At 33.9% G+C, this 22047-nt stretch overlaps 6 protein-coding genes across 10 annotated transcripts in view; 3 read left to right on the top strand and 3 right to left on the bottom strand.

Moving 5' to 3' along the window:
- Positions 1 to 5817, top strand: part of LOC105429513 (E3 ubiquitin-protein ligase MIB1-like) — an 84559-nt gene extending 78742 nt beyond the window's left edge. For both annotated transcript variants that reach the window (XM_011642525.3, XM_089078858.1), the window contains exons 2-7: positions 465 to 684; positions 894 to 1204; positions 1594 to 1768; positions 2274 to 2475; positions 3193 to 3350; positions 3931 to 5817. In XM_011642525.3, the coding sequence (XP_011640827.1) occupies positions 469 to 684; positions 894 to 1204; positions 1594 to 1768; positions 2274 to 2475; positions 3193 to 3350; positions 3931 to 4071 (1203 nt within the window). In that variant the 5' untranslated portion in view covers positions 465 to 468 and the 3' untranslated portion in view covers positions 4072 to 5817. The remainder of the gene's footprint in view (positions 1 to 464; positions 685 to 893; positions 1205 to 1593; positions 1769 to 2273; positions 2476 to 3192; positions 3351 to 3930) is intronic.
- Positions 5818 to 10173, bottom strand: Dlic (dynein light intermediate chain). 2 transcript variants are annotated; one of them, XM_011642521.3, is made up of 10 exons: positions 10015 to 10173; positions 9746 to 9819; positions 9224 to 9340; positions 8901 to 9131; positions 8454 to 8664; positions 8187 to 8375; positions 7994 to 8108; positions 7735 to 7875; positions 6898 to 7063; positions 5818 to 6838 (listed from the first exon to the last, which is right to left on the bottom strand). In XM_011642521.3, exons 1-10 carry the CDS (start codon positions 10122 to 10124, stop codon positions 6726 to 6728), a joined length of 1467 nt encoding a protein of 488 aa, XP_011640823.2. In that variant the 5' UTR covers positions 10125 to 10173; the 3' UTR covers positions 5818 to 6725. The 2 variants fall into 2 exon arrangements, with proteins under 2 accessions (XP_011640823.2, XP_011640824.2); XM_011642522.3 differs by having other exon boundaries at positions 7759 to 7875.
- A 657-nt stretch (positions 10174 to 10830) lies between these two features.
- mRpL15 (mitochondrial ribosomal protein L15) lies at positions 10831 to 12306 on the bottom strand. The gene is made up of 5 exons (XM_011642520.3): positions 12081 to 12306; positions 11842 to 11993; positions 11585 to 11750; positions 11295 to 11454; positions 10831 to 11201 (listed from the first exon to the last, which is right to left on the bottom strand). Exons 1-5 carry the CDS (start codon positions 12183 to 12185, stop codon positions 10900 to 10902), a joined length of 885 nt encoding a protein of 294 aa, XP_011640822.2. The 5' UTR covers positions 12186 to 12306; the 3' UTR covers positions 10831 to 10899.
- A 385-nt stretch (positions 12307 to 12691) lies between these two features.
- Wwox (WW domain-containing oxidoreductase) lies at positions 12692 to 15256 on the top strand. Of its 2 annotated transcripts, none has more exons than XM_011642517.3 (7): positions 12692 to 12853; positions 12996 to 13060; positions 13263 to 13499; positions 13565 to 13760; positions 13857 to 14042; positions 14373 to 14628; positions 14909 to 15256. In XM_011642517.3, the coding sequence occupies exons 1-7, from the start codon at positions 12759 to 12761 to the stop codon at positions 15110 to 15112; spliced, it is 1239 nt and encodes a 412-aa protein (XP_011640819.2). In that variant the 5' UTR covers positions 12692 to 12758; the 3' UTR covers positions 15113 to 15256. The 2 variants fall into 2 exon arrangements, with proteins under 2 accessions (XP_011640819.2, XP_011640820.2); XM_011642518.2 differs by having other exon boundaries at positions 12707 to 12848.
- A 23-nt stretch (positions 15257 to 15279) lies between these two features.
- Positions 15280 to 19118, top strand: Tango6 (transport and golgi organization 6). 2 transcript variants are annotated; one of them, XM_089078853.1, is made up of 8 exons: positions 15280 to 15477; positions 15641 to 15743; positions 15853 to 16090; positions 16161 to 16682; positions 16787 to 18001; positions 18075 to 18270; positions 18559 to 18710; positions 18783 to 19118. In XM_089078853.1, exons 1-8 carry the CDS (start codon positions 15408 to 15410, stop codon positions 19071 to 19073), a joined length of 2787 nt encoding a protein of 928 aa, XP_088934979.1. In that variant the 5' UTR covers positions 15280 to 15407; the 3' UTR covers positions 19074 to 19118. The 2 variants fall into 2 exon arrangements, with proteins under 2 accessions (XP_088934979.1, XP_011640818.2); XM_011642516.3 differs by having other exon boundaries at positions 15365 to 15552.
- The window catches only part of Rab3GAP1 (RAB3 GTPase activating protein subunit 1), a 34853-nt gene continuing 31071 nt past the window's right edge, over positions 18266 to 22047 (bottom strand). The window contains exons 9-15 of the mRNA XM_011642508.3: positions 21897 to 21987; positions 21666 to 21810; positions 21112 to 21292; positions 20930 to 21029; positions 20217 to 20536; positions 19839 to 20042; positions 18266 to 19741 (exon numbers count right to left, since the gene is read on the bottom strand). Coding sequence (XP_011640810.2) covers positions 19511 to 19741; positions 19839 to 20042; positions 20217 to 20536; positions 20930 to 21029; positions 21112 to 21292; positions 21666 to 21810; positions 21897 to 21987 — 1272 coding nt within the window. The 3' untranslated portion in view covers positions 18266 to 19510. The remainder of the gene's footprint in view (positions 19742 to 19838; positions 20043 to 20216; positions 20537 to 20929; positions 21030 to 21111; positions 21293 to 21665; positions 21811 to 21896; positions 21988 to 22047) is intronic.

Below are 22047 nucleotides of genomic sequence, written 5' to 3'. Positions count from 1 at the left end.
TGCGGCAAATAGATAGAAATGTGCGTGAGATACACGGAAGTGTATCATCAAACAAGAAAATTCGGGATAAGCCATAAAAAATGCAAGCAAATGAAAATTTCCTGTATCCTCGAAAAATTTCTTTTGTGAAACGAACAAATATTGATATCAAAGTATGTCAAAATATAATTAGTTAAAAATAATAATAAAGAATAAAATCAGAAAGAGAGCATTTATGTCGCACATAAATAAAATAGTTATATTAACATGAAACAAAGTACGTTGTAGGAAAATGAAGGATATGTTTATTTTTATATTAGTTTTACCCAGATTTTATTTCTAAGAAGGCGTAAACATTAATTAGAATAGCATGTATATGAACAATTTAAATTAAAATGTTTTTCCAAGTGTTGCAAGAGTGGATCAATTTCGAAAATGTAATTGCGATTTTTCATTTTAATGTCTCGTGTTTCGCATGATTTCAGCGCGATGCGAGTATTGCTATCGAAGTTACCACGACCTTGGATCGTCGACGAAAAGAAAGATGACGGTTACACGGCTCTGCATTTAGCTGCCCTTAACAATCACGTGGAGGTCGCGGAACAACTGGCACGCGCCGGAAAAGCTGACTTGGACCTGCAGAATGTGAATTTACAAACCGCCCTACACCTGGCAGTCGAGCGACAGCACACGCAGATCGTTCGGGTGCGTAAAAATCATACTCCAATCCCGATGTTTGGAATCAGTTTGTAAAAATCATAGAACTTAAATTAAATAATTAATTTTAATAAATCGAACGCTAAGATAAAATGCCGATCGACATTTGATGATTGAATAATTTGTGTCGTCATTTTTTTTTCTCGGAAGAAAATTGATATATCCATCATTTTGCGATAATTAATTCTGTATCGCAGCTGTTGGTTCGCGAGGGTGCAAATCTGAACGTCGCCGATAAGGACGGAGACACGCCTTTGCACGAAGCTCTTCGACATCACACGCTGTCGCAACTGCGGCAGCTGCAGGACGTACAGGACGTTGGACGATTGTTAATGGGCCTAGGCACCCAGGGTCAAGACAAGAAGAGCAGCTCCTTCATCGCGTGCTTCCTTGCGGCGCATGGCGCCGATCTGGAGCTGAAGAACAAGAAGGGCCAAACGCCTTTGGATCTTTGTCCGGATCCGAATCTTTGCAAGACTCTCACCACCTGTCATAAAGACAAAGAATCGTTAGTATTTGAGAGAAAGAAGAAGAAGTTTTCTGACTCCTTTGTTTTTTAATTTCAAGCGAGCTTTTATTAAAAAAAAATATCCATTTTATCAGAAATATTGCCAAATGTAATCAAATTCTCTATCAAAATCTTACATAAAATTTTAATTTATTAACAAAGCTTATAGAAACTTGTAAAGGTCTCTTTCCAAATTTAGATTTATTTTATATGAGTTAATAAAAGAGAAAAGATTTGATCGCGAAAAGAATTAAAACGCGAGCTTGCCTTATTTCCTGTAAAATCGATTTCCTCGTTACGTGTTCTACTTGCAATTTCCTGTGCAATTACACCATACATCTCCGTATCTCTTGGTATAATGTTCGCCAACGTGCAACTTCCCTTTCCAGACACGACATCGAAACCGTCGTCCCATCGGCGGCGATCGACGAATGTCTCGTATGCTCTGATGGCAAACGAGAGATGCTGTTCAGTCCCTGTGGACACGTGGCTTGTTGCAACGCCTGTGCACCGAGAGTGAAGAAATGTCTCATCTGTCGTGAGAACGTTCTTTCTCGAGTAAAGGTAAAATATCACCAACGCTATTATTACGCATTTTTATATTTAATTATATTATTAATTATATAACAATTATATATTATTTTTATTATTTATATTATTTATATTATTTTGTATATTAATTATTATGTAATATTTTTATTTTTATAAAATTTTTTTATATCTTAAATAATAAATTTTATATCTCAATAATTCACTCTACGCGTTGATGATAAATTAGTGTATTTTAATAATGTTTTTAATAATTAATTATAAGTGAATTTCTTTATCTTCTCAACAGTCCTATGAAAGAAAAATTATTATTTTAATTACGTAACATCACGAAAGTTCCAGTCAATGCAATAAATTACTCGTTTTGTCGACCCGATTTGAAACATCATGCTATCGCTACGTAGATCAGAACAATTGGCCGGACAGTCTAATTCTATCCTGGAATAGATCCTTGAAACTCTAGGATCGCGCGTTCCATTCACCTTCTGCCTTCGCAACAATAATGGGCGTTTGTTTCCAGATCGAAGAATGCGTGGTGTGTTCGGATCGCAAAGCGGGCGTCCTGTTCCGTCCGTGCGGACACATGTGTGCCTGCGAGAGCTGCGCGGCCCTGATGAAGAAGTGCGTGCAATGCCGTGCTCAGATACAGCACATGGTACCGCTCTCCGTTTGCTGCGGCGGCGGTGGTGATGTCACCTACGTGAAGGGGTGCAACGCCTCAGGTATGGAACACCCGCTTCGCGCACAGCGCCCCGCCTCTCACAGCCCCTCGCCTCGATCTCTCTAATCGCGCGGTATATATTGAACTGCTCCTACATCCAACGATTAGCAAACGCCTCGGATTATTCTGCGCCGAACTATTCTCGGATCGTATTTGCACAGTTTGTGTACTCTCGCGATGCGCAGATTTTCTGCTTTCTGATAATTGCGATAATCGTCGAACGGGATCGGAAAGTGAATGAAATTAAAGCTCGTCTTTAAAACGTAGTGATCGCAAAAATAACTTCCCCGTTAACGTATATACGCAATATCTCTCTCTCTCTCTCTCTCTCTCTCTCTCTCTCTCTCTCTCCTCCTCCCTTCCCCTCGCTCCCTCCCTTCCTCTCACGCAATACTTTGAATTACTAATGTATAAATGTAATGTATAATGCTAATGTATAAAATATTTCAAATTATGCATAAATATTTCTCTATATTTGCTGATATCTCGTAATGCAAACTGCTCGACGCTTACGTTATTTATTGCATAGATATTTCATATACTCTCTTCCGTTGAAATATTCATTTCGCTATTGATATAATGATGTTTGTATCGCGAATAAAAATACGAGTTGTGATAAATAAGCGTGTCGCTTGGCAATGTCGTCGAGAAATTGGCGAGTCTTCCTTTTCTTTCTTTATTTCCTTTTTTTTTTTAAAACGACTGTTATGCTTCGAAGGAACAATATCCGAAGTCAAGGCAGATCCCGAGGAGGAGCCGACGCCCTCGAACAACACCGGGACTGGGGAAGCTCTCTTAATGAACAACGGCAGCCGAGATACTTCCCACAGCGACATACAAAAACTACAGCAGCAATTGCAGGACATCAAGGAGCAGGTACGTGTCCCTTCTACGTCTCGCTTCGTTATGCGCTGCTTTAATGAAACGAATAATTTAATTTGTGTCGAAGAAAGAAGTCCACACCGCGCCCTGTACAATTATCTTTCGCTCTCGAAGAACCGGAATACGTTTTCTCGAACTAAATTCCAAGCCTTTTTCTTGCCAGCAACAACTTTAACTATCGCTCATCCTTACTTTTCACTTCATTAATTTTAAGAAAGATTTAGATAGTTAAGATCACAGACAGATTAGAATGTTTTATTACAAAAAATTATTTATTTTTTATTTATTTTATTCGATTTTAAATAGAAATTTAAGAAAATTTTAAAAATTATATTTATGATTAAAAATAAAATAACATAAGATATGAATAAAATATTTAGGAAAAAAGATAAGAGAAAGAGACAAAAATATATTAATACTAATTATAAATTGAAAGAAAATCTTAAAATCATCCGGCATAATGACGAAGCTGGACTAAATTGATTTGCTTGTGACGGGGATTTGCTCGTGACAGAGAATTCGGAGAATGCTATACAGAATAATTTGCGATAATCTTATTCTTTTATTATTGCAGACTATGTGTCCGGTTTGTCTGGATCGTCTGAAAAACATGATTTTCCTGTGCGGACACGGCACCTGCCAAATGTGCGGCGACCGGATGTCGGAGTGTCCAATATGTCGCAAGGCGGTAGACAAACGCATTCTGCTTTACTAAAAATAAAAGACTGTCGCCGATCGCGTTACTCGCTGGAATTTTCCGACAGCGATTATATGACGTATTAAAATCCACCACATTTCACGTGAGGAAACGTAGCCGTTTCCTTGTATCCCATTTATTTCTGACAGTCGCATTAAGCCAAGCCGAATTGCGAAGCAACATTGTTTTAAAAAGCATGATATTCAATAACGTAGAAATGAAGAATAGTGACGATATTAGATAGATATACTGGTCTTTAAATTGCGGTGATTCATAAAATATAGGCTAATCGATAAATGATCGCGATAAAATATACGTACGCACAATTCTTATTTATTATTTGTATATCTAACAAGGGAAACTCGTTGCATGATAGATGATATATTATGCTGTTGAAGTTACGTTTCATATTTAGGGATACAATGTAAGTGTAATATATTTCCAATAAGCTTCCTACAAAAGTTTTTATTTACCATTTATGGATACTGTCGTCTTTCTGCATTATTCAGAAAACGCTCGGTAGGCATTAGAAAGTTCTTCCGAATATCTATTATCGATAGGATGGTTTTACATGTTGAGTAATTCCTGCATAGATTGCCAAAATAATAAGAAAAATATTGCATTTGAATTCCATTTGATTTTTTGAAATATTAAAACGAAAACTATTATAAGATTATTTAAGTCGTTGTTGATGAGATGTTATGACCTGCCTATATATGTAATATTATACGTTATATAAATGGTAAAAAAAAAGAATATTTACGTTCGATACAATGCAATGGCGAATCTACATCGGAAGCTGTGTCTAATTTTGTTTCACAAAATCGTATTTAAAATTTGTTAATTATTTTGTTGAATATATAGTTATATTAATAGAATATACGATTATATTAATTAATTTGTGTTTCTAAAATTTTAATATTTCAAAAATAAATGGCTTTAATCTAAGTATTTTTTATATCAATTTTGATAGTAATAAATAAAATGAATATATATCATTTTGTGAGTATCTATAATATAAATATTTTTTGAGAAACACTTGTCAGAAGTATTAGTTTCAGCCTTCCAAAAATGTAGATTTGCTATTGGTAAATTTAGATTTGTAGTACGATATATCTGCCATATCTTATGAAACTCTGTAACAGTAATTGTTTTCTTTTTCTTTTTATATCAAGTTTAATGCATTTTTTGTATATATTCCATATACTGTAACAATACTGTTGCCTATATATAAACTTCCGAATATGAATAATGCTCACTTTATTTAATTCTCAATTTGTGTTGTGTTCAATGGCATATTAATCATTGTACTCAAACATGGCTTAGTCTCGAAAATTTTGTATTGACTTGTATCATGACAATCGATAAGGCATAATCTTGAAAAAGATTATTAACGAAAAAAGATATTATATAAAATAAGATATATTCATATTCGAAAGTTATTGTGACAGTATTTCTACTTATTTTATTATCGTCTCCCGGATTATATCATCAATATCATCACCAATATATCAAATTATAGAATAAAAATGAAACAGTCTGAATTGCGATAATCATATCGCAAAATGTCCAATATAGCGATTATACTATACTTGCATTATCACGATTACTTTGACATAGTTTATCAAACAATGAAATAAAGGAATTTTGTATATAAACTCGCCATACAGATTCCTTTATTAAATATTACGCAACGAAATTGTAACTATATAAATTGTATGATAAATTATTAATTGGAGTAAAAAATAAGTACAAGAGACAAGATCTAAGAAAATTATTTATTTTCATCGAGGATCTGAATTTCATATACATAGAGCATATACATTTATATTGATAACTGAATGTACATATCTTTGCTCATCTGCTTTTTTGAGTTGGATAACGCATTCAAAAATCTACAAAGAAAGTTTCGAATTTACGCGATATGGACATCTATTCCAGTCTCGTGCCATTATTAGCTATCCCTAACTCTGAAGACTGCACTGCATCTTCCGTTAAAAGGATTCTCCCATTTTATTTTATGAACAATTCGTATAAAAGACTATCTCATGCATTCGTACAACACTTTCGCAGCACTAACGGCACTTACATTGTCAAAATTAGATCGAATGCAGTGACGATTCGTCATAGACTCTCACGTAAAGAAAAACGAGTGTATAAAACACAAGAGTATTCGCTTACAAAGAGACAAAGAAGGATGTGCATTCGTAAATATAGAGATAAAAAAAAACGCGTTTCCGTTTTCCCACGTATACGGGCATTGCTAAATAATTTACTATGACCGGGCGCTAGGGCATGTGCGTAAGCATATATATCTCGGTAATATTATATTAAATATTTTAATTACATTAATTTAATAGCTTTCTAATTATTCTCTGCTTCGTTATTGATATTTAGTCAATTAACAACACTCGAGGCTGTCGCAAGGTTGCAAGACAGATTATATATTTTATTCTTTTTTTTTAGATTTTTCCTTCTTTGCGTGTGATCGGGTTAGATTAGAACTAAATTTTACCTCTTCGCGATCCATGTTACTATTGTTATGATCGTTCCCATTATAACAAGTGAGTTACAAACATTCACAAATTTGTATTTGAACTGTCTAATGGCAACGAAGCTTCGACTATTATTTGTATCGTATCGATGGATCGCGAAGAAAAAGCGCACTATTCTTAACATTCAGACGATGAGTTCAGGTTGGGTGGAGAAAGTTTCTTGGTCCGTGTGAGACGATCTAACTCCGCTGCTGCATCGTTACACATCGTCGCTTTGTCCACCGGTGTATCTGAAGTGTGAAACGTCTTTTTCAGAATATCTTCATTGTAAGAAGTTTTAATTACATACCAAGTTTCATAGGACTGGCTCCTACGCTGCCCGGTGCCCCTGGTGATCCGGGCTGCATTCCAGTCTTCTTATAAAGAAGAGAATTGAAGAAATTAGCTAAGACACCCTCTCCGGACGGTGTCGCGCCGCTACCCTTGGGATCCAGTTTCTTGTTCGGCGACGCCACCTATTTGTAAAATCATTAGTGTCTATTCATTATTATTCATTCAGGAGCTACTCGTAATAGGCAGATCATACCACATAGATTAGAACATGCTTTCAAACGTTAACTGCAATAACCACAAGAGATGACGGCTGGAATTGAAATTACGTGGAATGTTAAATAATGACAGATTGACTATCAGTGGACTATCGGGAACTGTTATACATGATTTACTGCCATGATTTATTGGCTTCGGGATTAAATTATTATATGTTAAATGGCGAACAAATGACTGTGTATGAGATTATTGTCGCTATGTCACTGTATCGCACCTAATTGTCATTCCATTAAATAATTTTATTAGATACATAAAGCAATACGGGTTTTCTAAAAAGCATAAGCTCGTAATACACAAAAGACAAAAATACATTTATTTTTAACATCGAATAAATGAATCAGTTATATGAGTGAACAAAATAATTATGCGAGTACAATTATATTGCATAATGAATGAAACAATCGATACAAATATGTATCAGATTACAGATTTAATAATTCTGCACTGGACGTAACGGATGAGATTAATGGATCACTCGCACGATTTGTAATTGCGATGAGAAAATTAGTGACAATACTGTGGTCTTTTCATTTGACACGCAACATGAAGAGCATGCTCCATTTATAAATGGTATAACCTGTATAACTGGTCCAGGGCTTGCCTGATTCCGAGTCGTTGGAGAACGAGTGGGATCCTTCAAGCCCGACAAAGCCGCTTGCTGTCGGGCAAGAAAAGCTTGTTCCTCTTCCGCTTGAACTTCCATTTCTCTAGCAACGCACTACATCATAGTATCGATAGATAAAATATTTAACTATTGCATTTGCGTCATGTTGAAAAGTTCGCATTATAGAAACGCGAAACAATAATACAAAGCGTACTAAAATAAAATAGCATACTTTTCGATTTGTTGCTGGCTGTGCGATAACGTCACGATAATAATCGTTCGCCTTCATAGATTGTAAATTCTCGTGTAAAATACTAATCTTCTTCATGTTATCCCAACCAGCAGGTCTGCAAATAATGCGCAACACAAATAATTTTAACATATATACGTGTAAAGAAATCTTTTATCTTTTCATCAGTTCCTACATAAGTACTGCATCCTTTTCGACGACCAATGCCGGTGTTCGGAACGGTAAAGAGTAAATCCTATGTGTTAGATATTTATATAGCAAATCACAGTTTTTATCCTCCTTCGCCGATGTGTAAAAGAGACCCGCGCCATATTGTAAGCAAAACCGCCTGATCCACTGTTGCATGAAGTCAAAATGCTCGTCTCTATGAATAAAAAAAAAATAATGATGTCAGATTAATGTTATATAAGCGTTACCAATTGTTCATTCATTCAATATTTACTTATAGTCTTGTTCTTTTTCAAGAGTGGACATATAATCAGTTTTCGTTATGACTACAACTACATCTAAACCCAAATTAGTTGTAAGTACTCCTTCCGGTAAAGGTAAACCTTCAGCGGTATCGTCGTCCAGATTACGACTAGTACGTCGCAAAGGACTTCCAGGATCCAGTTCGTCTCCTGGCTCCGTATAATCTTGCCATTTCTTAACATCTAATGAAATAAATTATATATAGCAACATTATTTTTCAAAGTTTAAAATTTACTTTAAGCTATTGACAAAAATATTCGTTATGAATTTTAGTTTCATATTTTAATAAGAAAAAATTAAAACAACAAAGAATGGAAATGAGAAATGCAATAATAAAGCAACATCTACCAAAGTAAAAAGCATTAATAATGTTCAAGCAATAGCAAAGTGCTAACTATTGTATTCTATTTCTACTTACTAAGCTGCCTGCACCGTTGCCTAGTATCATTATCTAATGGTAATTTGTCAATATGATCGCCTAGTAATGCCGCCCATGATTGAAGCTGATCGAGAATGGTCCATGGTGTGGTCATGGCAGCGACTAACATAACAAGAGTATGTGGAAACCTCTCTTTGTTCAGAGCAAATCTCAAAAGATTTGCGTGACCCGGGTCTCCATCCAGAACCCATACAGATAGCCTTGTATGATCTACAAGAAAATCAACGATATCACATTATTTAGCTGAATAGTTAAATATATATCAAATAAATAAAATATTGATTTTAATTTATAATACCAACCGTCTCTATAATCATCTCTTACATCGATATATGCAAATTCTAGTCCAGAGCCTTTCTTTGGATCCTCTACACCTTGCAGCTTAGCTATAAGCGTAGTTTTACCACTCTCATTGTCACCTAAAATAATATATTATTAAAATTTCATATTTCTGTGATAATTGATAACAATAAAAACACTACATTCAACAAATTTGCTGAATATATTTGCTAGTGATTGTCTGATAAAAAAAAATAAATATGTTTCCTTGTACAATACTCTAAACACATGAATATCCCTATGAGTATACACGCAGATTTCAAAGAATTGTGCTTTGTTGCAGATAACCTTTTGCGCTTCGGCCATGACAGAAAGCTATAGGCGCAAAAGAATTGCAACGAAAGAATGGATTTGTCCTCTTCGAACGGATATGGCAACGAGATACTTTTTTTCTGCCGATGACACACGCGTCGAGGGTACTTAATATGCGTGCTACATCGACCTACGAGCGATCGAAATCCAAGCGAAACATCGTCAATATTTACCTAGGACGAGAACGTTTTTATTTGACGGCAGCTTATTGTTTCCGCTGTTCTGCACTTCTGCCAAAATAGACGACCTGCAAAACGTTAACGTCGAGTGAGATACGATCGAACGCATAAAATTTTTCTCACGCGGCGGGATGTGTCATACGAAGCGGAAGGCACCCTTCGCTCGCTCGCGTTTTCTCAGGAGGCATAAAAACGTATGGCCGCCACTTCGCGGCGCCTCTTGACGCACGATTAACATCGCGTTGCCGAGCTACGGCACGTACCACAAATTGTCCTTATTTTCGATGTCTTCTTTCCTTTTTCCGTGAAAGCCATTGCTCTGCAACATCGTATCAACCGTCGTCGCTGCCATTATTATCCATTTGACAGGCATGAGGATATCGATTGCGAGCGCGCGAGTGACGGTGCGCGGGTGTGGTGGAATCGCGAGATCGAATCGTATTGCGATTCGATTCCAATCGATCGTAGTTAAACAAAATCGAGCAGTCGAGCTCACAATTATCAAGGCTGAGTTCGAGAAGCGCGCTATTAGAACTATCGCATCACTCTATCCTTAATTTACATATAATGAGCATAAAGATAAAATGATGTGATAGTGCACTCCCCGAACGCAGCCCAAGTGTATTCGAAATTGCGAAACCTGAACTCGCAAATTGACATCGCAAAATCAGAACTCGCAAAATTAAAAAAAAAATTAATCATATTACTTTGAGACCTTTCTAGCAAGATACTCAAATCACAACACAGAAGTCATTCTATCTTTCTACGATTCAGTAGGAGACAAAGACAAAATAACTCTTGTCTCTTGCTGGAAAGTTCCCTTTATTTTGTTTATTATGCTTATGCTTATTATTATGCTTATGCTTTCATTTAGGGATTAAAAAAGGTATAAAAAATATCGGTAATACAGTGATATTTTTCGGTTTTATATCATATCATTCATGCCTATTATGTCTTTCCTATTCCTCACTTTTATTTTCTAATTATTTCTCTTTTCATAATTATATTATGAGGATATTGCTTTTTAATTGGATATTAATTATAACTGGACGTATAATTTTAATAATAAAATACGATCGTTATATAAGTATTGTTTATTATATCTAATCTATTCATATCATTATTTTTATGTCTCTTCATTTTTCGCTTCAACTCGTGTAGAATTTCTTCAGATATTCGGCTTTAGGTTTTAGTATTGCTTTATCTCTAAGACTGATTACCCAGCCTGGTTCCAAACCATAAAACAGTTGCCGCGGATCCTTACGCTCGCACAACATCTCATAGTCGGGATCGTCCTCGATTTTCGGCAATTCGTAGCCATATTTTTGCGCCAACACCAACCGTTCCTGAGATATCTTCTCAGGATCTGCCAAATATCCTCTCGTAGCAGCACTAGAATAATATTCTAGACAATCCGTCGGCGGCAGAAACCTACGTGGTATCGGTTCACCTGTTCACATTAGAAAGTAATATATCAAAAATCTTGGAAGATATTTATTATGAATTCTTTTCTAGACATAAAGATATCTCTTTAAAATTTTACCTCGGCTGAAGAACTGTTCTGTATTGCATATGGCATGAAGACAGTTTGTGTCATAATACGCAGTTGTAATAACACCGCCGTTTCTTTCGATCGCTGCAATTACAGGCTCGCTAGCCCACTGCACTTCTATATTCACTTTAGCTTTAAAATAATGTACACCCTGAAAACAAAGTTCTCATATCAACATAGTTTTGGAATACACAATATTATAATACTATAAACAAAATTTTATAGTTTAATTTAAATATGTCCAAAGTGGATTTAAATTAGAAAATCACATGAATTATTACCTCATCTGTCAAATGAACACCAGCGTGCTTCCAGTGTACATTGATATTGTATAGACCAGTATTTATCAATGAAATTAGATCGATTGGTTTACTAATATCTAGTCGATTTGTGTCAATAAACATCTGTAATTTTTGCAAAGAAAGTGGTGGATATTCTCGCCTCAGGCTAAAAGCAGATTTCTTTTTTTAGAAATCTAACATATATATAATTTCTATAATATATAATGTTGTAAAATATAAATCTTTATTAAACTCACTGATGTCCTTTATAATAAGGTTCTCTGCTGAATCTTAGGTAAAAGGGAGTATTACCAGTTTCATAACCCAAACGCATATAATTTTGTCTCTGTCCGGAACCCTTATTTCCAGCACCATGCTTATTACCACCATGTTGACCTCTACCTCGTTTCTATATGCAAAGATTATGTGAAAGATTATGATAAAATTACTTTGTAATTAAAGAAATAAAAATTATGCAGTATAATACTTTTCATACCGATGGTTTATTTGAGCCGGGATTATTTCGGATGTTCCCTAATGACACTCTAGGTAACACTCTTAATATTGATAATGCCAAATCTTTTCCTTGTTTCCCAGCCATATCGATGTGAACAAATCTTCAACAATAAATTCGTGTTTGATAAATATAATCCAATTTTAAAGCTTCGGCATAGTCTAACCTAATAAAAGCTATTTCACATGCAGCAAAATCGACGTTTATTATCGAAAATATCGATAATATCGATACACATTTAGCAAATATCGATTAATATCGATACACATTTTTCGAATATTTTTATTCTTATTCTTGTTTTTTATTATAAATAAAACTTTAGTTAGATAATAACGATAATAGTAATTATAGTCTAATAATTTTTTTAATGTGATGAGAATTATAAGAAATAAGAATATAAAAAATTATCCGTGATTCTATTAATATATTTGTAACATTAATTTATATCTTAATTATATTAATATTATATTAAATTATATTAATATTATATTAATATAATTAATTGTATAAATTTAGCTCGAAATTAGAACATGGTTCATAATTGGGACCATTATTCTATTCGCTCAGGAATCAGCAATAGAGAAAAGTTGAGGTGTAAAGAGTGCAATGAAGTGCAACTGGAAATAACAAGAAAAGTATTTGGATCTTCAGTCTTCAAAGATGGTGACTGTTTTAAATGATTCCGATAGTGAGGATGAGCTGCCACCGGGATGGGAGGAACGAACGACGTTGGATGGAAACGTTTATTACGTGAAGTAACTTAACCGATTTTATATTTTGCATTTTAGCGCGAAAGATTAAAGGTTGTTTTTTTTTTTGCACTTGACGATTATAAAAAGAGTCTTTAAGATAGTAAGATAAACGAAGAAATATTGTTTCATAAAACATATGTTACAGTCACTATACCAAGGGTACGCAGTGGACACATCCAAGGACTGGTCGTAAAAAAATCGTCAACGGGGGTACGTTTGATTTCTTTTTTTCGTGCTTCTGAAATCATGATGGACTTAATGATGACTTATAATTTTATATTTTTTCTAAATATTCAGAAGATTATATAATTCGAATTTGAGAATAATGTTCAATGATGTTTAAAATAAATAAAATAAAATTTAATTATAAAAAATTAATTACAATGAAATGTTAAAACAAAAAATTAAACAGATTTACCACCTGGATGGGAGAAATGTATATCAGATGATGGCAAAGTTCTATACGTGGACCATACAAATCGTACAACAACCTATACTGATCCACGCTTAGCATTTGCTACCGAATATAGAGAAATATCTCAGGTATTACGACAAAGATTTGATGCAAGTAGCACTGCCTTAGCAGTGTTACATGGTCGAGATCTACGCAACAAAGTTGCTCTTGTTACAGGAGCTAATACAGGCATTGGTGAGTAAAAAGTTGTTATAACAATTGTTCTCATAAATTAATTAAGCAAAATCATCTGCATACAGGATATGAAACAGCCAGATCATTAGCTTTGCATGGTTGCAATGTTGTATTAGCTTGTAGAAATATGGAAAAAGCTAATGAAGCTATAAAACGTATTCAACAAGAGAAAGAGACTGCAAATTGTTCGGCTTTAGAAATGGACTTGACATCACTGAACAGTGTGCGTAAAACTGCTGAGCAGTTCAAGCAGAAATTCAAGTGAGTTTACTATACATATATATTATATATTATTTAGATATTGCTATCATTAATTGTTTTTATTATATAAATATATAAAATTATTCAATCTTTCAGGTCTCTTCACATTCTTATATTAAATGCCGGTGTATTTGGAATACCTTATCAGCTTACAGAAGATGGTTACGAGACAACATTTCAAGTCAATCATTTGTCGCAGTTTTATTTGACGCTTCTATTGAAAGAGACAATACAAAATACTAATAATTCCAGAGTCGTAGTAGTTTCCAGCGAATCACACAGGTGATATTTTAAAGGAATATCTTCCCTGGCAAAAATAAAAATCAAAGTATAAATGTAGCATAAGGAAAGAGAAACAGAAATATGAATGAAATTTTTAAAAAGAATAAATTAAAACATGGAATATAAAAAGAGTTTATTTATAAAATTCTTATTTAATATATTTCTTAACATTAAAATCGTTTAGAATGTAAGTAAATGTTTAATGCTTTCATTGTTTTTCCTTACACTATACTTACGCTTTGATTTTTATTTTCGCTTGTACAAAGATAAATTTAAAAATCTTTATATAATAAAAGCATAATTAAAAGCATAATTATTTTTTATATATAGATTTTCAACAATTCGAATTCCAGAAGATGTTCATCAATCAACTCTATCTCCACCGGCGTACAAGTATTGGGGCATGGAAGCGTACAATGAATCAAAACTTTGCAATATTTTATTCGCGCAAGAACTGGCACGACAGTGGCCCACCGTGAGCGTATTTTCTTGTCATCCTGGTAACATGGTGTCTACATCCTTATCGCGTCATTGGTGGCTGTATCGACTATTGTTTGCTTTAGTACGGCCGTTCACGAAATCATTGGTATAGTATAAATTTTCTAATAAATTTATAGGAAGCGTTACATAAACTTAAATTTTGAAAAAAATTTTTAAATGCAAAAAAACAAATGTCGATTTTGGTTTATTTGTTAACACAAATTTATATAAGAAGCTAATAAGTCTCAAGTTTCAAATCACTAATATAATTTTATTCAAATAAATACTTTTTAACATTCGTTATTTTATGGTATTACTATGTGCTGATATATATTTGTATTATAATCTTGAAAGATAGGATAATAATTATATCTAATGTATTGCAGCAACAAGCAGCGAGCACAACAATATTCTGTGCTACTGCACCAGAATTGGAAGGTGTAACAGGTAGTTACTTTAACAATTGTTGTCGTTGTCAACCATCGAATGCTGCTCTGGACCCTGTATTAGCCACGCGATTGTGGATTCTTAGTCAAAACATGATAACAGACGTTATAGAAAAAGATAAGAATAATTACGGAGAAAAATGAGATTTATCATCTTCAATTATCCGCTATTATATAAATTAAATAAAAAAAATGTTATTAATCCTGTATCATGTAATTTATATATTTGTAAATTAATAATTACATCAGTATAAAAATAAAAATATCTGTGAATCCTTTTAGTCTAAAGATATATTTTGTATGAGTGTATGTTTTGCAATTAGATTCATATTTTCTTTATTATTCCATTCACAAATCCAGACGGCGTTAAAAGGAGGAATCATCTTTGAAGGAGAAAAGAGAGAGAAAGATTTTAAAGAAACCTAACCTCACGTTGCCTATGGTTCTAGTGAAATATGGAACTCATTCAATGGTAAAAGGCATGTTGACAGTCGAAGGAGTTAATAAATGTAAATAAGTTTAGAAAGTGTCAAAAAAAATGGATTACCACGAAATATTGTCTATATTAATTTCTAGTGATGATAGTAAGATTTTTCAAAAATATTTCACTGATTCAATAAATTGATAATTAAAAATATATATCATATTTTTTAACCAAATCTATATTTATAGATCATGATAAGAATTTTGAAGACAAACTGACACGAATACTATACGAAGTAAGGCCACTTTTATCAGAAAATATGAAACAATCTATTAGAGACTTTTCTATTAGGTAAAATTTTGCATTGTTGAAATACTAAATGATTCTATATAAACTAAAAATATATCTGAAATATTAATTTGTATTTATATTAATTTATATGATGTTTACGTTTACATAGAGATCAATATATTCATACAATAATTTACATATTGCTTCGTATTAAACAAGATAATGAGAAAGCAAACATAGATGCACCCTTCAGTGTAAAACAATATCGTTCTATGAAAATCGCCGTAGAACTAATAACATCAATTGGAATTGTACCTTTCTTATTACCTGGTGTTGGTGTAGATATGGCTAAATTATGTCCCAGAGCTTCAAACATTGTTCAAGAAGAAAATTTAGGCTGCTTAGAGGTAAGACATTAAATAATTTATACATTATAATTTTTGTAATTATTTTTTTTATACCAACCTTATATTTCAGAAATATAAACGATTATGTTTTTCAACTCACTCACTTCTTGAACTTTTCGATCTCAACTTGCGACCAGCTGTGCTTTCTCAAATTGGCCCCTTAATGGCTAGTTTATTACAATTGTCACATGCTCCACTGGCTAAACCATCCAGCAAAGTTGAATCCACGAATGTAAATAAGCAAGAATTTCATATGACAATAGAAGAATATCAAAAGTTGCAGAATCGTCAAAAAGTGTTTCACACTAAATTAATTTCATTATTAAACAACTGTCCACACTATGTATGTTTTCGAGAGTTGATGATAATTCTTGGAATGCAAAACGCACCAAAGTGGCTACGTAGAGAAACTCAGAATTATCTAATTAAGATACTTATACAACCAAATGGAGTATTATCGTTAATCACTGCAATTTATGAAGATGGCTTAGACTTGGGAGCAGATTGGAAGAAATTAGATACAATTTCCAGATTAATAACAATGTCGCATGGAAAGAATATTGGTGAATATTATGAAGCAATATGTCCACAGGTGGGCTAGAAACTATTTTAAAAAGAAATATATATATAATGCATGTATATCCGTTTATAAAAAAGAAAAAACAATACGTCAGAATTATATAATTTCCTTTTTAGATTTTAGATCTGCTTTCCTCAGATAAAATCAAGTACAGTTCAACAATAGCAAATTGCTGTATTAAAGCTCTATATGATTACAATCCAGATGTTTGTCAGAAATATATTGTAAAAATCATTTGTCTACCTTTAATAACGAAGGAATCGCACACGGCCTCTGAAAAGGAGATAGAACAATGTATAGAAAGATTAGCAAAATGTTTTCTGACAGAAGACGCCAAGTTCAAACATCTACCTTGCAAAGTTATCTCGCACGTTGCCATTCCTCTTTTTTGCTTGTATGACAAAGTCCGCGAAAGCGCATGCACACTAAAAACAAATTTACGACGACTATTATTAAAAATACTCGAAGAAGAGACAATGCGAGAAAAACTATTTTCAGCTTTTTTAGGACATGATACATTAACAAGATTTGGAGATTATGTGACATTGGAATTTGGGTCAACCGGTGGTGTTGAAATTACTGGCTTAAATGAACATTTAGACTATGAGGAATTAGCTGATACCATTTTCGATTTAATATCCACCACTAAGGATTTGTCTCCCAGCTTATTTTGTTACATGTTAAAGTTTCTATCAAATGTAAACAAATTGAGTGATGAAGTGGAACAAAAGAAAATGCTGGAAACAGAAGACGATAAAATAGAACGCATCGCAATACAATTAACAGCTCATAAACTTCTATCGCAATTAGCTAGTACAAGTACCGTTCAGGAGGCACAAATAAAAAATCCTAAACCATTGTTGTCGTTTATAAAGTCATTGTTCGACGGATATATGAAAAGTCATCTGGATAAAACTGAAGAGACTGAATGCGAGATGCTATATATTAGCTTGATGCTAATAAAAATGATTCTAATGGAAAAAACTACTGTACTCGAGATTGGTCTCTTCAAAGATTTCAGCATATTTTTAGAAGATCATCGCAAGAATTTGAACATACCAATACAACTTAAATCGTTGATCGACGAAGTGCTTGCCTGCATTCTGACATATGATTCCAATGAAAAATCTCAAGCTGAATCCGAGAAAAAATATTACCAAGATTTATCTATAAGTTCGATCACATCGAAAATATTTGATGAAGCTTTGAGAGATCTCGCGGATCCGTTACTTCCTGTTCGGGCCCATGGTCTCATAACACTCACGAGATTGATCGAGAATAAAGATCCTTTTGCTGTTGCACGGAAAGCGATTATTTTGCGTTTATTCCAGGTGCTAATATTTCGATCACTCACTTATTGTGCGTTCAATTGCAAGTTTATCTCACTTGTGTATTTGATTACAGGAGAATTTGAAACACGAGGACTCGTTTATATATCTTGCATCTATCAATGGATTATGCGCATTGGCAACTGCATTCCCGAAAGAAGTCATAGAAACGCTGATGCCTGAATATATTGATATGCCGAATCGTGCAGAAATAACTATCGAAACTAGGATAAAACTCGGGGAAATATTAGTTAAAACAACGAGAGCTTTGGGTACATAGAAATCCTTTCTTTATTGTTCTTATGTACAGCTAAAATTTTCTATGAATCTCTCTTTTATCTCAATCTTATTCTATTTCTATACAAAACATGATTTAATTTCATGATACAACAAAAGTGTATCATTACAACAAGTTATTATTAAAACGCTGGACACATAAGTCCAACGAAATGATAAAACAGGATGCATCATACAACATCATGCAATTAGCAGTGATTCTTAAGATCCTAATACAAGTTTTGAATAAGAATCGACAATAATGAAAATGTGACATTTTGTAGGTGAAATGAGCGTGGTTCACAAAAACACATTGATTAACGGTTTTTTGTGCGCGACTCGTGACGCGGATCCTCTGGTACGAGCCTCCAGTCTCTCTTGCTTAGGAGAACTTTGCAAAGTACTGAACTTCCGTCTAGGAAACATTCTCATTGAAGTACGTATATATAAGAAATTCAGTTAAAGCCCTGGAGAAACTATTCTTTAAGTTTAATTTTAACTCTTTCAGATCCTCTACTGCATCGGATGCATAATAAAATCAGACAAAATGCCCGAATGTCGGCGCGCCGCCGTATTGGTTGCCACGCTTTTGTTTCGTGGCCTTGGTCGAGACACGTTGAACAGTCTCGGTAGCGATTTAATCGATCTGTATCGCGGATTAAAGCATCTGCGCGACAATGACAATGATCCCGTGTTACAGCTTCACGCTCAGTTGGCTCTGGAGGAGATCGATCATATCGTGCGGGATTCTCTATTTACACCACTTAAATTCGAAAAAAGAATATCCTTGTTGAATTAACTATCCTTTTCGACACAATAAAATATAATTTTATAGTTTCTGCTACTTTTACATGTGCAATAAATTTCTAACTAATATAATAACAAAAGATATAAAATCCAAATCCAAATCCAAATCCAAATAAATATTTTTATAAAATATATCTATATATTCACAACACGCAGTAAGATGGACAAAAATAAATTCGCATTACTGAAAAACATCACACATAGCACATCACATCACATGTGATTGGTTTTTTGCGCTTGTTTCCATTCATAAAATGGATGCAAAATCGCAAATTGATTTGTAGGAAAAATTAAACTGCAATGAAGCAAACGAAGTAAACGAAGTACAACGTAACGATTCGAAATCATTGATAATTAGAATGTAAATCCAGAATGCACATGATTTTCTTTTTATAAAAATTACATAAATCTCATGTTTTTCGATCGACATTATAGAAATATCGTATCTTCGGAAAAGAATCCGGCTAAACGAATGTGATCTCGTTTAAGACAAACGTACAACCGCTGTGGCTGCGGTGTAGAAGCTGGCGAAGGTCGCGGCATTATCGCCCGTAAAATGAATTCTTTGCATGACGGCTCGGGGAATGTTTTGTATCGACCATCTTCCGCATCTGTAGTATCCTTGTTAGTGTTACTAACGGACGTCATCATGTGAGCGGCCTGAAATAAAGCCAAAATGTTTTATTTTTGAATCATAAACATCAAACTGTCTCTCTTCACTTTTTCACAAACGAAACAATAATATATAAAAATATACCTTTTGAGCGTCGCGAAACATCGTCGTTATTCGAGCCCCGATATCTCCTCTGGAGCCACCGGGCACATTCACCTCCTTCCCTCGCATCAATTGTATCAAGAAGGATGTAAATTCCTTAGAGTCGTTCTTTCCACCCAGCTTATGCTGCAATGAATTCACTTGCGCGACCAGTGCTTCCACATTCTCAATATCGCGTGTGATCTCCTGAAGATTAAAAATTTAAATATTTATCCATAAAATCCTATTTATCTGTATATACAATTTTATATATATATATATATATCATTACATAATAAATAAAATATTTAAATGTATATAAATAAATAATTAATGAAAATTGATCTGACAATTAGGATTATAAAAATACATTAGATATACCTCATATAATCGCAATTTTTGATGAATTGGTTTTGTCACATGTTGCAATACATCGAGCATAGTTTGCGCGGCATTGGGCAGATTCGGTAAAGCTTCTTGTTTTTGCGAACTCAAGGTATAAACCGCGGCGTGCATCAGAGTCGGCAGTAAGAGCTGCGCGATCTGGCCTATTCGCTTTGAACACAGGTAATGCAGAACCTTCTCTGCTTCTCGCGTGTCGTCGAACAATCGTTTCTGTCGGTGTGCGGGAACTGGCTGCGCCGACGCCCATGTAGTTGACCACGGATTATCAGGAATCATCATCCGCGGCGATAAAGAGCCTGTATTTAAAATTCAAAATATATTGCAAGTGTTTAAAATAAAAAAATTATATTTTTACATATGTCAATTTCAAACTGATGGTTCTCGACATTTTTATTGAAAAAAATTGCTCAAATTGTCCAAATAAAAAGAATTTATTGTTAAAAAAAGAACATTCAATTTTTATGTAACCTTATGTTTTACTTTCAGCTTAAAATATCCTTGTAAACTTTTCATATCGCTATCAATTTTCGTGAGAAAGTTTCCTTAATGAAAAATAATTTTTAGAAAATCATTAAGAAAAAAAAATTCATATGTTTCACATTAAAATATTATTTGATTTAAATAAGTTAATTTCAGAAATTTACATTTAAAATATTTTTTTATATTGTATCACAGAAAGAGATACCAACCCTTTGCTTGTCCCCATTCATCAATATTCTCATTTTCGATCCAATCTCTCGGTGAATACCATCGAATGAAGTCCTCCAAGACCGCGCCAGGGTTTGCCGCCTGTGTAATATTATCAATTAATAAAAATAGATATACCTCATGAAATATATCGTCAGATTTAAAATTAACATATTATACGCACTTTGAAAGATTCCATGTCGGATAATAGGGACGCGCTCATCATTCGAGCCCTCATCTCAGATGCGTACTTGTCGGTACCGAGCTGCATCATCACCTGCGCGTCCTCCTCCAACTGATCCTCCGTTTTTGGTACAGGATCCTGTGTGATTGGTAGATAAAGAGGATCTCCAGTTTGAATCAACCTATACATCATCAATTTCCATTTTGTTGAGTTACAATATGTCTCTTCAAGCTTGTTTTCGAAATATTTAAATTTATCTCTACTAGACAAGATACAAGGAATACTAGCAACTATTAGTATTCTATATATTTTTTATACTGATATATTAATATAAAATATAAAATAGTACATTAAAAAAATTTCATATATTTTCAAATGCTGCAATAATAATATTTTTTATTTTTTTCTACCTTCAATTAGTGAAGTCGAGATATTTCAACTTCTTAAATCGAGAAAAGATCTCTTTGATAATATCGCAAATAATTTTAGGCTTTAAGCAATCGACATAAATCTCGTCTAATTTGCGGTCGTAATTCATGAAAAAAAAAAATCACCTGAGCGAAGGGTGTTTGGCTAATCTTCCCGCGGGTTTGTTCCACAGCAGGTGCTTCGCCTTCAGTTGCGGCTTTGTTGACGAAACCTCTTCGTTCGCCAATTCCTCGCTTGTGCACTCGAAAAATTCCTCTTCCTCTTCTGATTCTACGAATCAGATCGAGAATTTTTAAGACAATCTTATTTTCTTCGTCATTTTGCGTATATAACATAATTAAATCATCGAATCCTACCTGTCTCCTCTACATCTTCAATTTCTATACTCTGAGACCTGTGCGCGTTCTCCTCCCTTGCCTTTTTCCTGGTTATACAGCAATTCATCATCTGCGTGCACAAAACGTAAGAACAATGACAATGGGATTTTTACTTAGAGCGAGCATACAA

This window comes from Pogonomyrmex barbatus, unplaced genomic scaffold, assembly GCF_055798465.1.
Source record: "Pogonomyrmex barbatus isolate J1 unplaced genomic scaffold, ASM5579846v1 scaffold3, whole genome shotgun sequence".
Lineage (NCBI taxonomy): Eukaryota > Metazoa > Arthropoda > Insecta > Hymenoptera > Formicidae > Pogonomyrmex > Pogonomyrmex barbatus.
Note: the sequence above shows the minus strand (reverse complement) of the source record. Positions and strands in the feature narration are given on the sequence as shown.

What these genes read in the sequence shown, in the direction of transcription:
- Wwox (XM_011642517.3), top strand. Translation starts at nt 12,759, where the DNA reads ATGGTGACTGTTTTAAATGATTCCGATAGTGAGGATGAGCTGCCACCG. An exon ending in GGAAACGTTTATTACGTGAA is followed by an intron (nt 12,854 to 12,995) that starts GTAACTTAACCG and finishes CATATGTTACAG; the next exon opens with TCACTATACCAAGGGTACGC. An exon ending in CAGTTCAAGCAGAAATTCAA is followed by an intron (nt 13,761 to 13,856) that starts GTGAGTTTACTA and finishes TCAATCTTTCAG; the next exon opens with GTCTCTTCACATTCTTATAT.
- mRpL15 (XM_011642520.3), bottom strand. Translation starts at nt 12,185, where the DNA reads ATGGCTGGGAAACAAGGAAAAGATTTGGCATTATCAATATTAAGAGTG. An exon ending in CCTTATTATAAAGGACATCA is followed by an intron (nt 11,751 to 11,841) that starts GTGAGTTTAATA and finishes ATCTGCTTTTAG; the next exon opens with CCTGAGGCGAGAATATCCAC. An exon ending in GTGTTCATTTGACAGATGAG is followed by an intron (nt 11,455 to 11,584) that starts GTAATAATTCAT and finishes CTTTGTTTTCAG; the next exon opens with GGTGTACATTATTTTAAAGC.
- Dlic (XM_011642521.3), bottom strand. Translation starts at nt 10,124, where the DNA reads ATGCCTGTCAAATGGATAATAATGGCAGCGACGACGGTTGATACGATG. An exon ending in AAGAGATGATTATAGAGACG is followed by an intron (nt 9,132 to 9,223) that starts GTTGGTATTATA and finishes ATTTTCTTGTAG; the next exon opens with ATCATACAAGGCTATCTGTA. An exon ending in GCAACGGTGCAGGCAGCTTA is followed by an intron (nt 8,665 to 8,900) that starts GTAAGTAGAAAT and finishes TTATTTCATTAG; the next exon opens with ATGTTAAGAAATGGCAAGAT.
- Tango6 (XM_089078853.1), top strand. Translation starts at nt 15,408, where the DNA reads ATGGTTCTAGTGAAATATGGAACTCATTCAATGGTAAAAGGCATGTTG. An exon ending in AAAATTTAGGCTGCTTAGAG is followed by an intron (nt 16,091 to 16,160) that starts GTAAGACATTAA and finishes CTTATATTTCAG; the next exon opens with AAATATAAACGATTATGTTT. An exon ending in TAGGAAACATTCTCATTGAA is followed by an intron (nt 18,711 to 18,782) that starts GTACGTATATAT and finishes TAACTCTTTCAG; the next exon opens with ATCCTCTACTGCATCGGATG.